General features: G+C 40.5%; 1 protein-coding gene across 1 annotated transcript in view; it reads left to right on the top strand.

The window, feature by feature from the left end:
* Positions 1–14,690, top strand: part of sgk1 (serum/glucocorticoid regulated kinase 1) — a 30,162-nt gene extending 15,472 nt beyond the window's left edge. The window contains exons 5-14 of the mRNA XM_063901784.1: positions 2,669–2,732; positions 10,411–10,486; positions 10,691–10,766; positions 10,915–11,103; positions 11,194–11,325; positions 12,044–12,280; positions 12,375–12,470; positions 12,669–12,824; positions 12,934–13,023; positions 13,256–14,690. Coding sequence (XP_063757854.1) covers positions 2,669–2,732; positions 10,411–10,486; positions 10,691–10,766; positions 10,915–11,103; positions 11,194–11,325; positions 12,044–12,280; positions 12,375–12,470; positions 12,669–12,824; positions 12,934–13,023; positions 13,256–13,423 — 1,284 coding nt within the window. The 3' untranslated portion in view covers positions 13,424–14,690. The remainder of the gene's footprint in view (positions 1–2,668; positions 2,733–10,410; positions 10,487–10,690; positions 10,767–10,914; positions 11,104–11,193; positions 11,326–12,043; positions 12,281–12,374; positions 12,471–12,668; positions 12,825–12,933; positions 13,024–13,255) is intronic.
* Positions 14,691–15,378: the final 688 nt, after the last annotated feature.

Here is a 15,378-nt window from a genome sequence, read left to right as displayed (position 1 = left end):
TTGATGGTGACATTGTACAAAGAAGATTCTTAACTCAATTTTTAGAGGAAGTTAAGTGTATGGTAATGTGTCACTTAGTTTAACATCACTTCCTCTTGCAAGCAAAGAGTTACTTTGTTCTACTCTCCTGCAACACACGACTGCCACAAACCAGAAAATGATGTCATAATGTAAGAAATGATTGACTGTTTTTTTTGCAATATTACATCAGAATAGGTGACTTTAAAAAGCACAAGCACAAGTTGGTTGTTGGTATGGAAAACTTAAAGTAAAGTAGTAAAGTCAAAATGTGGATCTTTTTTCTTTTGATGCCCACAAATCTGATCATTGAATTTCTGATATTCGATAGGCAAAAGAAAAATAATTCCCAGCCATTCCACTGCTAAATGTGATTTATCGTATCACTCAAAGTTAGGACGTGCAAACCTCTACCTCTCCTTGACTGTCAAAAACTATTCCTCCCTCTCTCTCTTTTTGCTTCTGCTTGAACGACCCAAACTTTCTGTGTTCTTTTGGAAACATGATAAAACCGATGAAATATTAATGAACTGAGAGCCTAGATTCACCATCTCTATGGATACCACTCCGTGAGATCTCTATACTGAATCCACAAACCGAGTGAAGAGCATAAGAGGTAAATTCAAGGAGAAGGGGCACAAACCGTGAAGTGATTGTTGACTGCAGAGAGATGTTGACATTGTGAGGGGATAACAGCGAGCAATATGTGTTTAAATATGAACGAGGACAAGATGGATAGACATGACCACTTATATGGATATGAAATGACCAGGAAGATTGTTGAAACTATAGCCTATAAATGAGTAAACAAGTGCTGATATTGAAACAACTCTCTCACACACACAAACATGCCTCAGCTTGCCTCATCGGGAAACACCCATGGGAGAATACTGAGAGCTGCGATATGTTTTCAGAGCTGCAAAGTCAAAGAGCACACTAGACTTAGACTGTTTTTAACAAAGACATGGTTGACTGCAACACCATGTAGAAAAAGGATATCTGACATGACAGTGCAGCTTCGTGAGAAAGTCCTGAGATGCGAACGCATGACAGCTGACAATTATACTGTTGTGTAATGTGTGTGAAAAGGAAAAGTGGGAAAGGCTTAAGTCGTTGTTGTTACTGAGACCTTTGTGCACATTCATAAGTGTTTACTGGCAAATGTCGGATCCATTCAACCTGCCACGTTTATAAAGCAATATATTGACGTTTAAAATCAAATGAACCAGGTCAGAGGTCAACGTTCACCACTTCACGTGCAGTGGTTGGAAAAATACATCTCAAGCTGCCTTATGTATGATTTTGAGGCAGTGGAACTTTACACGAGTGATTCCGTTTCAGGGAACCTTATTATTCTGCCTCCCACATTTGAGAGAACTGTTGGCCTTAACTCCTCAATATTTATTCAATTCCTTGAGTTGGTAGTTATTTCCATATTTAAATTTTGCCTAACACAACTTATTAAAAGCTGTTTGTTAATGAAATGCTTGGTTGAATAATAAACTGGAGGTTCCAACATTTATGGTTTGTGGTGTCTTACAAAAATGCAAAGGCGTTTTTGGGCACTCAGAGAGCATTTCTCCAGTTTGTTGGAAACCATAAGAATGCATCAGTCACATTGTTTTGCAAGTCTCTTTTTTAAATTTGGACTTTTACTGATGTAATGGAGGGCTTCATTTTATGAATGTGCGGTTGCTTTACCTTAAGTAAAGGATCTTCATGTCATCTTAAGATATATTTTGCAAAGGGAACTTAACCTAGCTTAGCCATACAAGTTCAAACGGCTATTCATCTTCTTTTCCTGCTGGCGTTCAGTCACACTACAGCACAATAACACACTCATGTTGTCATCGTGTTGTTAGAGTGGAGGTTTTCCACTGCTTTCAACACAGGACTGAGGTGATTTAATGCAGTCTCACCCAGGAAACCCAGCCTCATTATGTGGGAAACCAACTGGAACTGGAGCACAAACAAGTCTGGCTCAGAACCAATGGTTTTAGTTTACTGATGTTGAAAAACATAAACTCCTCTTATTGTCACTAAACTATCAGTGGTTTTCAAACTTCTTTGGCTTGTAACCAAAAAGGGATTCCCCATCCCCTCCTTGTGTTGCATTTAAAACTCTCTGATTACTTTGTGTTTCTTATGGAAAGGTTGATGAAGAAAGAGATAGAAATACGAAATAAAATAATTGTGCATGATTTTCTTTTTCTTCTCCCCTGTTCTGGTAATATCCTCATTTGCATATCTCAATTACCCATGTTGGAAGCTACTGACCTAGAGTGTAGCTTGGCTAGACCATTTAAAAAAAAAAAGAAAATCAAATGGTGACTGGAAAGAACATGTTAAGCAAAATGGCTGTGCAGTTTACACAACCTAACCAGTTATTATTGTTATTCAACTGAATCAAACAAGAACATTTCCAAAACTGGATTTGCAGGGTTGTACAGAACACTAGCAGTGTGTTGTCTAATAAGCCAGGTCAGTTATTAAGACCTTTGTTAAACTTTTAGAGAATTATTTGATGCATGCAACTGAATCCAAAGTCTGACTTTGTAATGTGGTTTCATTTATATGCTTTTATATGCATGCTTTTCACATAGAAGTATTCAATTTGTCTTTACTAAGTAATGCCATATTCCTCCCCCAGGCGATGGACCTGTACTACCACAATGAGTCAGACCCAGACAGTTACGGTTGCCCTGGCGACAACAGTAAGTCACTAAACCTGTTGTTTTGTATTCTTTGACTTCCTCATGTCCCTCCTTTACTCCCATCTGCCTTTTTAATGGCCATTCTCTTTCCTCGGCTATTTCTCTCCTCTCCAAACCCAGGGCATTTCTCTTTATTATCTGTAGTTTGTTTATTTTCACCATCATTCCAAAATAATCAACAACCAGTCATTCTCTGTCTTTATTCCCCCCCCCCACCACACACACACACACACACACACACATCTTACCACTTGGCTTTGTAATCCAACCTCCAAACCTCTAAGTTTCCAGGATAATAACTGTTGTTCATAAACCAAGATTACTATTTTTTTGTTTTGTGGAAACTGACTTGGAGAGCAAAACAGTATTTAGAGAGACAATACAGAGCGCTCATTATCATCCACATGACACAGGGACCTTTCCTACATTTCTTCACACCCTCTACAGCAGAACTGTGTGTGTTTGTTCCTGTCACTGGTGAGGGTCCAGGCAGCACTGGTTTACAGCCAACATAACTGTAAATGTCAAGTGACAGTAATTTACTTTTCCATCATGCCCTTTATTTGTGCCACAAATCATAGTCCCATCCAAGGTTCACTATGTGTAGGAAATTAAAGGTGCTTTGGCTCGAAGCCCATTCATTTCTTTTTTATTGCTGCCTCATCATGAACTCTTCACGTGAGTGAGATTGAACTCAGAATGACATCATTTCTTGAAACATGCTTTGATTTTCATTTCGGATTGACAGTGATACCAAACATTTTCCTTTCTCTTTTTTCCTTTTACAATCTTGAACAGTATGCTCACACTTGTCATAGGGTAGTGAAGAAAATATTCTTTTACCTAAGTAAAGTCATCACTACTGCAATATAAAATACAAGTGGTGTAAAGTAACAAAGTAGATTTACTGTACTAAGTACTAAGTACTGTACCTTTCAAGTACTGTATACAAATACAGTTTTGAGATACTTGTACTTTACTTGAGTATTTACATTTTATGCTATTTTGTACTTCACTACATTTATGTAATACCTTTAGTTACTTACTGAAATAGATAAAACCCTTTAATGAGACTTTTGTCACACCTGGAGTAAATTCACAAGCTACCCCGCAGCAAACAAAGTCATGAAAACTAGCAGCACCTTCACCACCTTTGATAACACTTTAATGCATCAATAATTATAATCAAAACACATCATATATTATTCTGAAATGGGCCAATCTGCATAATAGGTACTTTTACTTTTGGTATTTTAAGTATATTTAGATGCCGAAACGTTTGTACTTTTACTTGAGTAGCCTTTTGAATGCAGGACTTTTATTTGTAACAGAGCATTAAATACATTCTGGCACTTCTACTTTTACTCAAGTACAAGATCTGAGTACTTCTTCCACCTGATGCTTAAAGGATAAAGGATTTCTAATGAAGCAGTGAAGTACTTCATTAGAATGTACTTAGTTACTTTTCACCACAGCTTGTCATTCTATGCTATTGCAAAAACCAAACTGTGTGGCAGGTTTGCCGATACCCGCTGGACCGTGTCCAAGAAAGCAACGTGACAAGGACCATATTCTGATGGAAGTGTTTTTCACTGGGAGTAGTCTGCCTGTTAATTATGGGAGTTTTCGGCCCATGGAAAGACTTCCAAGCAATTAGCCAAGCTGGTGACAAGCTGTTCCTGTGGCCTCGGCCGTGATGCAGCTACACCCTGTCGTTCCAAACTCAGCAATTAGAGGCGTTAGGAGCCCTAAAAAGTTTGAGTTTGTCACTTAGGAGTCATTTAGTGATGCAGCAAAGTGTGTGGCAGATTTTGCAGTACAGAGCAATGAGGGAGAGCCAGTAATAGATGCAAATAATAATAATGTTAGGGAGTGAAATTAGAACTGTCCAACTAAACAAAAGTCATTTGTGGTCAGTTAATATATAAGTATGTTGATCGACTTGCTACAGAGCAGTTACTATATAAATAAAATGGGTGATTATAAAGCTCTCTATGTGTGTATGTTGTTCTCAAACTTTTGTTCTGAGTGAGGCTAAACTTACGTCTATGCAGTTTTCTCTATAAAAGGCAGGTTGACACAGGTGAGCAATTTGTCATGAATGATAGAACTAAAGGAGTACTTATCAGCTTCAGAACGGTACATCCACACCTACACACAAGCACATGTTCACAAACATAACACAAAACATGTGCTTTATGTCCTACTGTCCAAAACAAGAGACAATTTTGAGGTTGTCTGAACGCGTTTGTTCCCTTTATACCATGATGATTTGCACTAAAACAGATTAGGGTGTGTGTACTGCATTCAGAGCCACTGCTGCTGTCACTGACATAATCCCTGTTCCCTAAATCTAACTTTGACTCTCACAACCTTAACCTAATTCGAGCTTTAATCCAAAAGTAAAATCCTCGCCCTCATACAACCCACTAGAAATATCCTCTCTTGTCAAAATGTTCTCACTTTTTGGTACGTACTGATGACCCAAGGGTTAAGAATGAAATGTTCCCTCTTCACTTCCTGCTGGTATAATTTATTGCATGTCATTCTCAGGTCTTTCCCTCTAATACCTGTCAACTCTCTAATGTTGCTTTAGTAAGCGCTTAAAATTTCACACTACTTGTTATGTTTAGTTGTGATACACTATGGACCGGCCCTGACAAATTATAGTTTACATTTCTGCTTCTTGAGAAAATAAATATTTTAAATCAAAAAGTAATATCTAAAAAAAAAACAGCTGAAACCCAATAATTGTGTCAAAGATAGCAACTATTTGAGTTAAATATTTGGTAGTTTGGTAATTAATTGTCACCAAAACACACACATGAATGCACTAACAGTCATCCCTAAAAGACAGTGTCACAAGAGCCAAAGAATATCAATTTTGATAGTAACCAGCCAAACACTCCACAGTCACTAGTTGCTAAATAAAAGCCTAGCTGTCCTCTCTGAATAGCCGCTGCCTTTTATATAACGGTGTCATTTGGTTCCTCACCACCGAGGCTCATTCACATTCAACGCCAGATCAACTGTAGCCACCACCAGTCTCATCCTCCCCTCAATGGCCGCACAGAGAGTGGACATTGCAAGATGGAGGGAAGGGAGAATGGAAGAGAGGAAAGGATATAATGTATGGATCTGTCTGGAGAAAGTGTGAATCTGGGCATATGCTGCTCTTTGTTTATACGTTGGGTAATTTGTAGATGGGTGGGCTGATGGAGCGTGTCTGTGTATTTAAACAAGGACTTTCATTTCCTTCACCTCTAGCCCTCTGGCACTCTAGCAAACTTCTTCCTGTCCTTTCATGGAATGGCCCCCTAAGTGTGTGTGAGTCAATGCTGGTGCTGGCACCAACTGCAGTGCCACTAGTGAGTTATATAATGCACTAGAATCTCTCTTTCTCACACACACACTAACACACATAGAATGTGGGCAATGAACAAACTACTTGAGTATGTTGGAGCCTCCTCTTGTTTAGGGCCAAAGCAGACAATTTAGAAAGGTCAGGATAGGAAAAACACAGTGGACCTATTTTTTGTATTGCACCCTCTTCCACTCTCTCTCTCTTTCGTCCTCTCTCCTGATCTTCTCTAAACACCTCTCTATCATTTCATTAAACTTGGGGATTGTAATGAGCAGAGAGGCAGACATCCGAGCAGAGCGAAGGTAACATCTTCTTCATCGTCATTTTTATTCCTCTCTTGCTACATGGTCTGGTATTTAGTCCTTGGATAATAAAGCAAAGCAGCTGCTCGTTACACGAAATTTCAAACCAGTGTTCTTGTATTCATCTGTGTGGAGGATTTCAAGGTCAAGAAGAAGTATTTGATGTATAAAAGTTTTGATTATTTGTTTAGCACATGATGCTTTCAAGTGCTTGTGAAAGATGTTGAAAGACGCTTATAGCAACCTGTGCTGTCTTAATGAGAAATATTTTATTTTTCTGACAAACAGTGCTGTGTTCTTGTTGGTGCAGAGAGGCGAGAAGTGTTGGACACCTTGAGGAAGTTTAGGAAGTACATGATGTGCCCGTGTGTGTGTGTGTGTGTGTGTGTGTGTGTGTGTGTGTGTGTGTGTGTGTGTTTTTGCCTGAGTGTGTGTGTGTCTCTGTGAGTGTTCGTGTTCTGTCAGGCTCTCCATGGGTTTGTCTTGCCCTCCAGCTGTAAGTGAGTGTGTGTGTGTGTGTGTGTGTGTGTGTGTGTGTGTGTGTGTGTGTGTGTGTGTGTGTGTGTGTGTGTGTGTGTGTGTGTGTGTGTGTGTGTGTGTGTGTGTGTGTGTGTGTGTGTGTGTGTGTGTGTGTGTGTGTGTGTGTGTGCATCAGGTGGTGATGGGGGGACATTAATAATAGATTTGACCTGAGTAGAGGGAAACACAGAGACAAGCACAGAAAAGTGGACGTTATATTTAAAATCTGCAGAGTCACATATAGCCAGAGGTTTTGAAAAACTATTTAAAAAATCACACTTTTTCTCTCTTACACACATTTTGAGTCATCTTCTAGAACCTGTCTTTGGCTCTGCATTTTGACCGTCTAACAACACTGCTTAGTATCTCTGTAGCAAATATTTTTCATACTACCTCGATCTTCATAAGATTCGTGGCTGGATTGTCACTTGTTAAGTTAAAATGTGTTAATTTCATCACTGTTTTCTTCCATAGTTTGTCCTTGGTGCATCACCTGTCCATATATGTAGTAGTTTCCTTTCATTTACTCTATCAGTTCTCTACTCACCCCTAGACAAAAATCTGCAAAACATTGTCTTGAAATACACCTTGCGTGTATACACATGCACAACATAGTTGAGAGAGCATGCATAAGAGTTTATTAATATGGCCTCAACTTGTTGTTGGCTATTGAAGGTTAAATTAATGGGAACTCTGTAAACTTCCAAATCCAGTTTACTTTTTAATTCCGAGCTCAGCGGGTGAATAACCTCAGCTAGCAAGCTGTAGTGGAAAAAACTGCCTACAAGGGGAAATTAAATAAACCCAATGTTTGCGTAGGCTACATCCTCATTATCCTCCAATTGTCGCCAACAAATAGTCATATGTTTTGTTGCTATAATGAGTGTGAATATGTATCCTTTGCGGATTGATATACTGTGGACGTCCATTGCCGCCAGAAGAAAAAATCCAATCAAGAAAACATATCTTATCTTATTATAATGCTAGAATTGTTTTAAATAATGACTTTGTATCAAAGGACATTGAGTTATCACTATTTATGTTTTGAATACACTTATTTTCATAATTTTAGGAACGTTTCTCAGTCAAATTAATTACAGGAACGTTTTTTAGCACAAATGGGCTTCCATAATGTGCAGTCTTTTTTCTTTTATTTGACTCCTTAATCCTGAATCAATTTGGTTGCTGGGAAAAGGCACATGTTATTTGAAACTTCTATTAATTTTGCAATCAAATAAAAAGTCAGGTCTATGTTTTAGATATCTGACTGAACTGTAAAGTAGGAGCTTATTAGGAGACTTTGAAGGCAGCACTTCCCCCGCCCTGAAGAAAACTCATTGAGCCGTGCATGTAACACCGAACTGGGGAGTGGAAGGAAATAGAGGCGGGACGTCTCCGCCCTGAAAAAAAAAGAAGAACACTTCTTCTGGATGAAAGTCTTCAAGATCAGGAATGCGGCATAGTTTGATTACCAGCCTGCTGTGGAACCTAAAGCCTCACTCCTTGTTGTGATTCAGAAAATAAAGAGTCCATATGAAAGACAAAACTACCGCTTTGACGTGTAAGTAGGCTGCATATTCATTTTGAACGCACCGCGATGGCTTCTCCATTCGAAAAAGTCTCTATGATATTCGTATAAAGCCCGTATAGTTAACTGTATGTCTATGTAGTATGGATTAATGGTGACCAGCCTATTGTGTTAAGGATCGTTTCTATAGGGGTTAAGCTAAAGCTCCCTTAATTTACTGACTCTGTGTGGAGCGTTTGTGGTTTGCAATAAAGCTAAATGCAATATACGTTCCCGAGGGGCGCTCCATTCACCCCGTAATCACATGACCTGGATTTATGATGCCGTTATCTATGGAAAAAGCCTGCTGATAGGGGGTCTTTTAAAAGTGCCAGAGAAAACTTGGCAACTCTCTTTTGCGACTTGTTGATCCTCGGCGCTGCAGGCAGTGAAATGAGAAATCCCTCAGAGCTGAAAGGTTGGTTTGTGATGAACTGTTGTGTGTATTTCAAGCAATTAAGAAACCGAACACCTGGTATATGATACTTAGTTTGGTGTTTTTACGCAAGACTTGGAAAATTGTCATTTGTGTGTGCAGAAAAGTTACACTTCATTAACCTGCATTGTTTCCACTCCGCTGTTCTTTTGAAACTGTTCAACTCAATTGACTTAAATATGGATGTTCTGCTTTTTACGCACGGTTATCAATATCCTTTTAGAATGTGTTCGGCCTTTATGGATAATATCGTTTTACGTGCTACATTCCTCTTGGGCGTGTTGATCAAACTTGAACCAGGTGCCTTACATAAGCATACCTCTGTGTGGTCTTTTGGGTGCCAGCGCACATAAAGGCAACGTTCCACATTTTTCGTTTTCATCATCACATTGACATGTTTTGGTCTCTTCTAAGAGGCTCGCCGGTTTGTTGAAAATAGCTTGTGGGTCTGATCTGCCGGGTTTTTTTTCGCTTGAGTTGGATGTATTCAGAAGTTTCTCAGTCTGTACTTTTCCACTACCAGCGGCTTTTTTTCTTGGCATCGGGCCTCCCTCGGCTTAGGCTCTCCCTGTAGTCTTTTGTACACCGAGGGAACCTGCGTCACTCCCGGCCTTTTTAATTGAGAAGCAGCCAAACGGTGAAGCTGATAGGCCTATTTAAGAGGCTACCAGATTATTTGTTCAGGACCAAGTTGCAATCTCATAGGGAGGTCAAGCAGGGGAGCAGCTTTACACAAATAACTAGGAGGTTTGAGAATAATCCCGAATCTCATGAACCCTCTCGAGCAGTTTTACTTAATGTTCACTTGTTTGCATAATATAGAGTTTATTCTGTACTGCAGGAACATTAGATGCCACCATACGTTACTTAATGCACACATCTGGATGTCATTAGTCTATAGTGTTTTCAGCGTAGACTGAAAGGTGGCTGCCTTGATGACAATTTACACATGTGTGACACATGGCATGTTAAGAAAAAGTGCTATGGTGTTGCACAAACCTATGTGCAACAATAAAAACACCTTTGAGTGAGTCTTAAAAAGTACTTCTTTTACCAATTCTTCATGTTATTTGACGCACGCACATCTTGTGACGCGCTAGGAGCGCAACGGCCTCTGATTGGTCGACAACGTGATCGATCATGTTCTCATGGGCCACATAGCTGAAGGGACTGTTTGCAGAGCATCACGCCCACCCGGGGATGTGGGTGTGTTGGGCGGCTCCTCCCTCCTCGGCCGCTTATAAAGAAAAAGCCAAAGGCATGAGTGTTATATTTTAGTTTGAAGGCAGAGCTGAGCTGCTATACTGCATCACATCATGACGATCAAAACAGAAAAAGAGATGCCTGTCCTGACTTATTCCAAATCTAGAGGGATCATTACCTTACTCACTGGTAACTGGATATTTGATTATACCTGCAATGGATGGACATCTTTTTGCTTTATTTTATTTAAAATCTAAACTTTCTTTTCTCTCTTTTTTGTGTTGCAGCTTTTATGAAACAGAGAAAGATGGGTCTGAACGACTTCATTCAGAGGCTCGCCACCAACTCCTACGCCTGCAAGCAGTGAGTACCAACTGACTCATTTTATTGTTCTGTGTCACTGAAGGACAAATTGTTGGGAAACACAGGCAGTAATACCAGTTAGTTTCTGTCCTCTGTAGAAACGTTGTAAATCCCAAATCAGCTGATTCACATATTTAAAACAACTGAATAATCTTTTGATGCTTTATTGAATGAACTAACTCTTGGAACTCTTTGTTTTTTCAGTCCCGAAGTTCAGTCTATTCTGACGCTGAGTCCTCCTCAGGATCCAGAGCTTTTGAATGCAAACCCCTCTCCTCCTGTAAGTATTTAAATAAACAGATTATTGTGTGTTGCTTCCTCTGCTTGCATTTCACCATATGCTGAAATATAAACACATGTCCTCTGTTTACCATACATTTTCAGGTTCAATTATAATTTTCTAATTTTTGTCTTTTGACCTATTGCAGCCAAGTCCTTCCCAACAGATCAACCTCGGTCCATCCTCAAACCCCTCCGCCAAACCCAATGACTTCCACTTCCTCAAGGTGATCGGCAAGGGCAGCTTCGGCAAGGTGCTGTTGGCACGCCATCGGGCTGATGACCAGTTTTACGCAGTCAAAGTCTTACAGAAAAAGGCCATCCTCAAGAAAAAGGAGGTAAGTGTGGCTACAGACATGCCAAAAGTGCACATGCCTACTCTTTGTCAACCTCTCTAACCTTATACCCCCTGCTCTTGTATTCCCCAGGAGAAACACATCATGTCAGAGAGGAATGTGCTGCTAAAGAATGTCAAACACCCTTTCTTGGTGGGTCTGCACTACTCTTTCCAAACAACAGACAAACTGTACTTCATCTTGGATTACATCAATGGAGGAGAGGTGAGTTACCGGCTGAACTGTGCCAGAACAAGAGATGATAAAGGGAAGAGGGAGAAGCTGAGCTATTAAGTATCTGCTTAAGAGGAATGAATATGGCAGAAGGACATTTTAAATATGGGTCAATTAAAAGGAAGAAGGGACGTTTTTAAAGAGGAATAATACAGTGCCAGAATCCAAGATGAGGCAGAAACACAGACAGACAGAGGGGATATCCTGCCAGGAGAGGCAGATTAGAAGCTCTCTGCCTTTCTTTCTTTAAAGGAAGCACCTCTCAGGAAATCATGGGGTTGGTTGGGACAGCGGGGGAGACTCTTGGGCCAAAATTAGCAGCACAACTCAGACTCAGTGTGTGCCCAATCTAGCTAATTTCCTGCGATTGTTGGACGAGTAAAGACAGTGCTGATTTAAATATGGGTTTCATCAGGAAACAGGATGCAGTTACTCTCCATCTTTCTCTTTTCTTCCACTCTTTTCTCCCTCTATCCTGCAGCTCTCCAACTCCACCTTTGCCCCCCTTTAATCTGTCTTCCCCTGTCAAACTTTATAGCCTTTCCTGCCTCTGTATTTTCTCCGATCCGCTTTCCTCTTGGCTGTCTTTTTATTGTTGACCTTTTCATTTACTATCTGAGCTCATGCCATTTTTAGATTATTTCCAACATTATCAAGGTATTTGAGGTTTTGTAACTAAAAGCCCTTTTCTTGTCTCCTTGTCTTCCAGCTGTTCTACCACCTACAGAGAGAGCGCTGCTTCCTCGAGCCCAGAGCCAGGTTCTACGCTGCAGAGATCGCCAGTGCACTGGGTTACCTTCACTCCCTAAACATTGTGTACAGAGACCTGAAGCCAGAGAACATCTTGCTGGACTCACAGGGACACATCATTCTTACTGATTTCGGCCTGTGCAAGGAGAATATCGAACCCAACGGGACCACCTCGACCTTCTGCGGTACACCAGAAGTAAGGAAAAACTATCCGATGACTCAGAACTTGACAGCTTTCTGTAACATTCTGTAATAAAGCTAACCACTTCTCCATTTTTTTTCCTCTGCAGTATTTAGCCCCCGAGGTCCTACACAAGCAGCCCTATGACAGGACGGTAGACTGGTGGTGTTTAGGAGCGGTACTCTATGAGATGCTCTATGGCCTGGTGAGTAACATTCACACTGTTATTTAAAATCTCCACTATAAGGATGAGTTGTTCTGTACACAATGAGGCAATTCTTATCTCGTTTTTGTTCCGCTTGTCTGTACATGCATGATTTAAAATGCTGCAATCAGTGTGTTCGTCATGTGGATTCCTCGCTTATTTCCACGATGCTTATCAGTTATTTTTGTCCCTCTCCAGCCGCCATTCTACAGCCGCAACACAGCAGAGATGTACGACAACATACTTAACAAGCCTCTGCAGCTGAAACCTAACATTTCCAATGCAGCCCGACACCTGCTGGAGGGCCTCCTGCAGAAAGACAGAACCAAGAGGCTCGGCTGCACAGATGACTTTGTAAGTGTTTTGTTATGTTGGCTCTATATTGATTTGTATTAATTCTTTTTACTAAATAAGTGAATTAAAGGACATTGTTTTATTGTTGGTCATTTGTGTCTCTTCGCAGCTTGAAATTAAGGTCCACGTTTTCTTCTCCCCAATCAACTGGGATGACCTCAATGCCAAGAAGATCACCCCTCCGTTCAACCCCAACGTGGTACGTTCCTTTTAATACCACAATAACTGCTCATTATGGCAGATTTAGGATTCTCTATTGTATGTTAGCCAAAACGCAGACTAAGTCCTCAGTATGCACATTTACATAACTAGATTGAGAGTGTGGAACTTCCTTGCTGTGATTTAACACGTTTCCAATTATGGCAAGGTATTTTTCAGCCTGACTAATCCCTTCTTGTCTCCCCGCTCCTTCCTTCTTTCCTCCCTCCTAGACGGGACCCAACGACCTGCGGCACTTTGATCCAGAGTTCACAGACGAGCCGGTGCCCAGCTCCATTGGCTGTTCCCCAGACAGCGCACTCGCCACAGCCAGCATCAAAGATGGTTCAGAGGCCTTTGTGGGCTTCTCGTATGCCCCATCTATGGACTCATACCTATAGGATTAAAACACAGGCACTCTAAGGACGCCAATTCAGACTTACAGGACATGAACTGTGGCATGTCCATGGATTGCATCTTGATCCCACTTTACATTTCCGTTAGGTTGATGGATATTTCAGAAACCAACCCCTGCAACAACTCTGCATCTGCAAAGAATTAAACATGTGTACTCGCCATAATCCCCTTGAACTCTTGAAAGAAGACTTGCCACAAGAGGAAGCCTGCCATGATTTGATGACGCATTGGGGTTGTAATCCTCCATCTTTACTCTCGTACAACTCGCACAACTTCAACCTTCCACAACAGACACACTCTGCAGGCCTTCACTCAGCCAGCTCTTACCTGTTAGTGGAGGTCTTTGCACACAGCTCAGGCAGCTTAGAAGCCCCTTTTGACCCTGCAGCCACAACTGACAAGCACACAAACCAATTTCCACCATATCTAGAAGAGGCTGGACCACGCCGAAAGAGATCTGACCAGGATTTCTATCTTCATCACAAAAAGTACTTCCCTCTTGGAAGATTTTTTCTAACCACCCATGGGGGACCTATCTGAGTTGGACTGAGTAGCTTGAAGAGGACATTTGTGTTGGTGCTTGAGTTTCTTCTTATTTAAATTATGTGTGGTTGAAAAAGGGAGTCACTTAAAGCTGAATGTTACAGAGGGGGAAGTTTATTTTCTCTCTCAAAGGTGCCTTTTATTTTTTTCTCTCCGTCAGAACTCACATCTTTTGGGTTCGTCTGGGTCGACCTTAGAGTCAACACGTTTAATCTGGTTTTTAATCCAAGAAAAGCAGGGTGTGGCACCAATTTATACACACCAGTTGTGGCATTAACATGCGAAACGTGAACAACTCAAATTGTGTTTCATATCTTCATTTGCACATAAAATAATAATGTTGATAGAGAAAGAGAAAGAGAGAGCACAGCTGCTAGGAGAGAAAGAGGGTTATGTGTTTGTGTAGCTCTACTTGTCAACTGTGTCCCCCTCATATAGTCTTCCATTTCGCCTCTCGATAATGTATCGACCCGCAGCATCGAAACTGAACATTCCATTTTAATATTGCTGTAATGCAGTTTGACGCTATTTAAGTTTGTTTGTATATTTGGAGTTATGTGTACAAGTTTTAATGTATATTGAACAAAACATGACTAAAGGTATGCTTAAGTATGTATATGTAACAATTCATGTTAAATGTACTGTAAATTGTAAAATTGTTTAAGATTTATGTGACCATGTTTGGTTTGCAATAAAAGTTTAACTTTATTACACCTATTCATTTTGTTTTATATTATTGATCCTTTTATTGACTTCTCTTAGTATGCAAATATTTGTAACATGAACGTGTCTTGACATTAACAGTAAATATACAACAGAGTCCACAGAAAATAATTAAATCAAAGCATTTTTTAGCAAGTCATAGAGCAAATAAAATAGATCTAAACAATATCTGGTAAACATAAACCAGTTGTGGTTCAGAGCTTGAGCCAAACGTCCCACATTAGTGTAATAAGGACTTTACCCCCCTCCATGCGTCATCAGCATTACACAACAATCCCTGTGATGTGCGTGTGTGTGTGTGTGTGTGTGTGTGTGTGTGTGTGTGTGTGTGTGTGTGTGTGTGTGTGTGTGTGTGTGTGTGTGTGTGTGTGTGTGTGTGTGTGTGTGTGTGTGTGTGTGTGTGTGTGTGTGTGTGTGTGTGTGTGTGTGTGTGTGTGTGTGTATAGATTTGTTTGCAGGCTAATTATTGGATGGCCTCAGATAGACTGGTAAGGCCACTACAGGTCATTAGAAGAGCATTGATTTTTGTATACCAAAGCTAGAACTGCATGACTCGGTTATGTATAATGTGAATTATATACTTTGCTTAAATAAGATTACAGCAGGGTGTCGATGAGTGAGAGTGTCCATCTGCTGGAGTTCAAGGTTGTGTTCTTGGAAAGAGGACTCTACC

The sequence above is a fragment of the Eleginops maclovinus genome, chromosome 15 (assembly GCF_036324505.1).
Source record: "Eleginops maclovinus isolate JMC-PN-2008 ecotype Puerto Natales chromosome 15, JC_Emac_rtc_rv5, whole genome shotgun sequence".
NCBI lineage: Eukaryota > Metazoa > Chordata > Actinopteri > Perciformes > Eleginopidae > Eleginops > Eleginops maclovinus.
The sequence above is the reverse complement of the archived record's forward strand: the minus strand, read 5'-3'. Positions and strand labels throughout refer to the sequence as shown.